The 7045-nt window shown below is 41.9% G+C and overlaps 1 protein-coding gene across 2 annotated transcripts in view; it reads left to right on the top strand.

Annotated features, from left to right (window-relative positions):
• The first annotated feature begins 1788 nt into the window (after positions 1-1788).
• The window catches only part of nfkb1 (nuclear factor of kappa light polypeptide gene enhancer in B-cells 1), a 33915-nt gene continuing 28658 nt past the window's right edge, over positions 1789-7045 (top strand). Inside the window, exons 1-5 of one of the 2 annotated variants that reach the window (XM_062525320.1) lie at positions 1789-2109; positions 2967-3007; positions 3897-3990; positions 5534-5574; positions 6152-6250. In XM_062525320.1, the coding sequence (XP_062381304.1) occupies positions 2972-3007; positions 3897-3990; positions 5534-5574; positions 6152-6250 (270 nt within the window). In that variant the 5' untranslated portion in view covers positions 1789-2109; positions 2967-2971. Of the gene's footprint in view, positions 2110-2334; positions 2441-2966; positions 3008-3896; positions 3991-5533; positions 5575-6151; positions 6251-7045 lie in introns of those variants that run through there. The other variant, XM_062525321.1, reaches the window with a different exon arrangement.

The raw sequence follows: 7045 nt of genomic DNA, 5'->3' as shown, positions 1-7045 counted from the left end.
AAGATGGTTGTATGTTCTGCTGACATGTGATGTGTGCAGATGGGAGAGTTGGGGGAGACCCTGACCTGTCCACTTTTATTACTCCTGTTCCTGTCGCTGTCTCGCCCGTCACCTCTCATGTTGTTTTTGTTTCCTGATGTTTTTCAGTCCCAGGAGCTCTTAGTTCATCTGTCCTCCTCAACACTGTCCTCTTTGCACTGAATAGTTCGTTTAAAAAAGGAAAAAACAAAAACAAATTTGGGACGACTGATCAACTAATAGCTCTTCATTATGGTTTTATTTTGTTTTTTTTTCTCAATAAAGTTGCTAAAAAGTGAACAAAATGAATGTGTAACCTGGTGCAGTTTGTTTTAGAGGAATGCTATTTCTTTTTTTTTTATCTTATCAGATCATCAAAAACTTTTTGATGATCTGACAATAAGGTTACTCTGGTAAAATTATGACCATTTTGTGTTACGTTGTTGGAACATATGATATTGAATGTATAGTTAATTATTCGCTGACCCATATCTTGTGAAGATTTTTGCTAAAAATCTCTTTTTTTTAATAAGATCTGGCTGAGACGTGAACTTGTATGTGGTCATTATTCTAACCCTGAAAGCGGTAAAAACATCATTAAGACATTTAAGTTATTATTTATAAAAACAACATGGTGAATATGTTAATGTCTGCCTTCTATGGCATTGAGACACCTTGACTTGGACCGATCTCCAACACGTTCTGTGTGTTAATGTTGTGTGTTAGTGTTAATGTTGTGAGCTACTTTCTACGTGCGGCTGGCACCCCAGTGTGTGTCTGGTGCAGCCCCCCCTAGTGGACACCAGGTGAAGCAGCATGTGTAACGAATAGCACCAGCAGCCCTCTCCCAGCCCTGAAGGCTCTCAACAACTGCAGGGCTATTTATAGCGCCCCTAATGATAGCACCCCTCCTTCAAGAGGAATGCCCCCCACACCAACTCATGCCACCTCGTCTCTCTTACTCACCTCTAGGCGTTATTTTTGGAGGCTGTGTCTTGAGCAGACCTGAGGGGGGCCTCCACATGTTGCCTGACACTGGGAGGCCAGGTGTAGGTCAGGCCTCAGATCAGTGCGGAAAAAAAACAACCATAGACCTGGAATGGTCCAGGTTTAGTGCCTCCCATTTGTGGAATCAGTGGCATTGCTTTTAAAAGCTATGACCAATGTTTAAATCCGGTTTTAGACCGGTTGCTGGTCAGGTTTGGACAAGAGATTGTGCGATGTCTTGTCCAAACAAGCTGCAAGTTCAACACTCAACACGTCTACAATTTATGTGGCACTTGTAATCACTTAAATGTAATTGTATCATAAGATAAGAATAGAGGGTTACACCTTTTTTCTGATTCACCTGACCTAAGGGCTGAGAAATGGAACATGTACAGTAGGCCTATTATCTACTCAAATTGTGAAATATCTTGTTTGTCTTTCATGCGATTTCCTTTTGTTCAATACAACGGGTTATAGGTTGGGGAACTATCAAACCAAGATAATGTCCTTATTTGATTACTGATCCATTTATTCAGGTTTTTATGTAAAACAAAGATAATGCATTTGTTTTCTGTTTGGTCGGTTGTTTAGGATGTTGAGTGAGACAAATTATTTTCTCCATTCATTTTATCGTCATACCAGAGTACTTTCGGTGAAAAGCTCTGGTTATGTTATTTTTCACTGAAATGACCGGTACTGGCCACAAGAGGGCAGATCGAGCGAGATTATGTTGTGGATGTTACAAGCAAGTTCACTTCACGTTGCGTTACGTCACAGGGAATTTCCAGTAAGGAAGTCAAGTTTTCTGTACAAACACCGACTCGATCCTGACATTATCTATTGTGTCAGGTACTTTGTGAAATTCATTTTTCCCTTCGCACGGATTTGATGCATCTAGACATCGATGATTTAGTTGGAAGCCATCGGAATTGTTGATGCAAATGACTTTGACAGACTCATGCTGACGCGCTGTCCGATTCGGCGAGCTTAGTGACTTTGCTGCGGCATGGCGCAATAATTAGCCAAAGTAGATTCTGATTTTGCGACTGGGTTGACTGAACAATTTTTATGTTGATCCTGGATATAGGACTGTAACTCAGAAAGGTAAGGCCGTCGTGTTCTTGTTTACCGACAGAGCTTTGTATTCAAAGTGTTCATCTTGAGAGGGGGTCTCGGCTCTATCAATAGGCTAGTTGTGTTGTGATGAGTGCGGCTCCACTTCCTTGTTCTGACCACTGCAAGTTGAACATGGTCTTGTTGACCTTTGATTCTTTAACGGTATTTAACAGCGTTGTGGGGCTATGTTTAAGCTGGTTTACTAGACACACAATCCTGTCTTGAGTGTGACAGTGCACAGTAGATAGCCTACAGTTACTTCACCAACTATTGGGCAACTGCAACTTCTAAAACAAAGAACGGAGTGGTGAAGAGCATGGTAACCAGAGACTTGTGTTATGCTTGAGCAACAATATTGCAGTTCTTAGTAGCACATCATGTCTCACTGATGATTTAACAAAACATATAATGTTATCAGTAAGGTTGGAAGTGACTAATACAGTTTATCATCCTGTAACCTCTCTGACAAATCCAGATATGTAAATATACAATGTTTACTCATAGCAATGAGTAGCTTATCAAGTGAGTATCAATCTGTGAAATTCCTCGATAATGCATTAAGCAGTCCTCGATAATGCATTAAGCAGTCCTCGATGCACACAACAAATGGCTCAATGTAGTGATTGTTTCTAAATTGATCTTTTTGCTGTAATTGCAAATTGTATTATTTTTAAATAAGCCTTTGGTGGTAGACGTCTATATTATATAGCATTCTAACATTCTTGTAAGACACTCAATGTGTCTTCAAATTATGCCCCATTGCTAGACTCAGCCGGATGAACCTGAGTGTTCACCATTTCATATTTGTTTTGCTGTCTGTTTATTCATTTCTGTCTGGGTACCAGGAACCATGGCCGAAGACGCTTCATACCTTCATCACCCTCAGGTTAGTACTGCCTCATAACTCTCACTGGACTTCATCAGAGTGGTTTGAGAATTTATCATGAACTTCTGTCTCTGTTGAGGAGATTCAGCTATTAAGTTATGTGGCATATCTTTGGGCTGAGGTCTTAAAACAACACAGTATGTCTAAAAGAACTTAGGCCAAATTTAGTGGTGTGCTTATTGTTGGATTATGTTGGAATATTAAGTGTTGGCCACAAGAGGATCTTAGTTACCCTATATAAGCCACAATGTTTTTAAACACTACGCTTTTACTATAAGTAACTATTTTATTGTCAAAGGCAGTTTTCAGATGTTGAGGCTACAGTAGCATCAGCAGTTGGCCGAGTCTTTAAGTTTATATCCTTTATAGAAGACTCAGGGCTACAGTCCATGCTTCAGTAGCTGGTAGTAATGAACTATTAGAGAGCATGCAGCAGCTCAGAGGATGCACAGAGATGCACAGAGATGCACAGAGGCACCGGTATGGCAGGCCTGCTCGGTTGCTGTTAACAGGAAGTTGTTCAAATACGCTGAGGTTTGCGTTTCTCGACAGCTTTCAGCTTGGGCTACCTGTTGAATTTACCGCATGGAAGGTAGCAGCTAGCAAGAATGTGATTTGTTTTATTATTTAATTTTTTTTGCAGATAGCAAAATAGTTATGTGCCCTAGAAGGCCTCTTGTCACACGAATTAAAGTCACCAGATTATTTAATTCTTAAACATTCTCAGGTCAACAAACAGCATGTTGAAGTTAATGTTGCCAACTTTTTGTCTGATTTGTAGCTGTGACCTTCTGAAACTTAATTAGCCAATTAGGAAGCTTTCAGTCTTTTTTGTTTGAAAGTTCAAAGTTCAGGTAATATAACCCTTCTCTTTACTTTTTCCTCACAGTTTTTTGACTACAACTTAGACCCTAGCAACTGGATTGACATAGAACCTCCTGTGAATCTCCCTAACATGTCGTACACCAACAGCCTGAGAATAGGTAAGAACATGATGACAAGTCTAGTCCCTCTGACTAATCATTAAACATATGACTTCCATTTTCGCAATGCACAGAACTCAAAGGGAACTCTAAACCAATCTAGCCTTTTGGGACTGTCCAGAGCCGTCTAATGAAAATCACCATAAACTCCCAAAAGTTCAAACACTGCCCATAACGGTGAGACATCATTCAAAGGTATCCATTCTGTGCAGTTTCATGATGTCATTGTGAAACTGGTCTCAGAGAGCGACTCTGAGCGCTGAAAGTGAGTATGGCGAAGGCGTCTTCTCCTCTGTTAACACTCTCACTTCTCCTTCTGACTATAGAGGTCGAATGGCGGGTTCTTCTCTGTAGACGTTTGTGTGAGGCGCGTGAGATGAATGTGAATTGTGGTGGGGGATAGTAATGAAACATTACACGCCTATCCGGAGCACTGCTCATGTGAGAGAACTTATATCTGCCGTTTGAAAGTAATCGAAACTTTGGAGAAGGGTCTCCACCTGACTTAGGATGTCTTCATTGACAAATCAGAGCAGGATGAGCATGCTCTTGAGTGCTGAAATTTGACTTGAAATGTGAATTATCTCTGCAATAGATATGCACATAAAGACCATAGATTTATGTATAATAACATCTGGCCATTTGTTTTGCATATCGGTGTACAGTAACAGCAAGTCAATACAAATACTGTTTGAAGCACACATCAATGGATGTACTTTTAAAGTGGCTGATTTTGCAGTGTCTTCTAGTTCTAGTGAACTAGTGAAATTCAGAAAATCACTGATTCTCCAGAAGCTGAAACCTGGTGAATTGCATAATAACTTGCACAAAGAATTCTGTTTGCATAAAGAATAGCAAAAATAATGTCAGCTTTAAGTTGGATACATTCACAAGCATCAGCTGGATGCATTAAGACAGTCTGATGGGCTTTGTCATCAAGGCACAGAAGCCACCCATCAGACCCAGCCACCTCCTGATGCCTCCACCTATAGAGGCCCAGAGGCGTTTGATATGGGCAGGATGTTCAAGGCAGGAAGGGGAAGAGTGTTTTCGGTGTAAGCAAACACGTTTCTGATGAAGGAGCTTACAAACCTCATGCAGCACTGTACATCGCCCAGCTGAACGTTTCTTTTTTTTCCTTCTGAGTGTTGATGCGTGGTTGGTCTGTCAGTAGCAGTGCTGCCGACAGGTCAGGAGTCATGTTGTTGTGATCCGTTTTGTCCCAGGTGAACAATACAGGAATCAGGGATCAAAATGAGTGTACATTGTGCTCATTTGTATTCTGAAATATGCATATACCTGAACTGTGTGTGTGCGTGTCTGTGCGTGTGTGTGCGTGCGTGTGAGTGCGTGTATGTGCGTGTATGTGCGTGCATGTGCGTGCATGTGCGTGCGTGCGTGCGTGCGTGCGTGCGTGCGTGCGTGCGTGCGTGCGTGCGTGCGTGCGGCAGTAAAATGCAGAGAAGTGAGAGAATAAAACATACTGAGGCATCTGAAGATGGTGTTGGATTGTGATTAATTAACATCTTCTTTTCTTCTGCAGTTGATGGACCTTACGTTCAGATTGTAGAGCAACCTAAACAAGTAAGTTTTCACCAATACCCACCTGAATCTTTCGATATTTTGCATCACAGTGCAATCACAGCAGATTTTCTGATATTGCTAAAACATCTGGCATATACCAAAACTAGACGAGAATACTGCTGTGGATTTAATCTCAGTGCATTGATAAATAAGCAAATGTTATTATCTATTAATAAGGCATGAAAGGAGATTCCACTGTAAACATAGGATATTTGGGGCTACTGGCTAAAAGGTCCCTGGAAATTAGATATTCTCATGATATCTGGGGCATGATTTAAAAATAGCACGTTATCCTGAAGTCGAGGTGAATGTAATCTTGATTAATGTAATAAAGTTGAGAGGTCCTGCCAAGTTAAGCATTTGCGGTCATGGAAGATTTCCTTTGCAGCGATTTACATGTAGAGCAGTAGCCTTGGAAAGAGTCTGTGGTTGTGTACTGACTTTTGTGGCTGTGGTGATGATGTTTGAGGAGGCTGACTTTCTCTCCCCTCTCTCTCTCTCTCTCTCCCTCTCTCTTTCTCTCTCTCTCTCTCTCTCTCCCTCTCTCTGTCTCGCTCTCTCCCTCTGTTTCAATCAGAGGGGATTCAGGTTTCGCTATGGCTGTGAGGGCCCTTCACACGGGGGACTCCCGGGCGCGTCCAGTGAGAAGAACAGGAAAACGTACCCACAAGTGAAGGTGAGACCCTCTTAGTCTCCGTCTCTGTCTCCCCTCACCTTCCCTGGCCTCACCTCACTCACCTCAATCACCTAGCTCAGCTAGGTTTCATATGTGCAGTTGACTTTCAGTTCGCTAGTTGACATTTTACAAAGGGGCACAATAAGGTTGTCCTCAGACATGTAGAGGTGCTATTCTGTACGTTTTGCTTTGCCCCTTCACGTGAAGAGCTGTCTTGAGATTTCACTGTTTGTGGAAAGTTCTATTGCTTTGAAGTCGAGCTGGAGCTTGATAACTGACATGGGTGGATGTTATTTTAGACTAAATCCATCTCCTCAGTGCTGTGTGGGGTTGAAGATGAGGATAGGCAAGGAGTGTCAGAGAGTGGGGAGAGGAGGGAAGAAGCAGTCTCTCTCTCTCTCTCTCTCTCTCACTCTCTCTCTCTCTACCCCTCTTATCATCTGTTCCTTTAGTAGTCTGTTCTCACTCCTCAGGGAACTTTGAACACTTTTCTGTCTCTCTCTGTCTTTCTTTCCCTTTACTTTTACAGTATATCTCTTTCCTTTCTTTTCTGTCCCTGCCCCCTCTACCCCAAGCTGCCTTCTTTCTTTCTTTCTTTCTTTCTTTCGTTTGTTCTTTCTTTCTTTCTGTCTTTCACTACACACACATACATTCAGTCTAGATCTCTGTCTCTCTTTCACCCTCACAAAAGCATCTTCAGTCTCTCTTTTTGTCTGTCTCTCTCTCTCTCTATCTCTCTCTCTATCTCTCTCTGTCTGTGTCTGTTTCTCTCTCAGTCTCTCTGTCTGTCTGTCT

Source organism: Sardina pilchardus, chromosome 21 (genome assembly GCF_963854185.1).
Source record: "Sardina pilchardus chromosome 21, fSarPil1.1, whole genome shotgun sequence".
Lineage (NCBI taxonomy): Eukaryota > Metazoa > Chordata > Actinopteri > Clupeiformes > Clupeidae > Sardina > Sardina pilchardus.
This window is presented reverse-complemented; position numbering and strand designations above follow the sequence as displayed.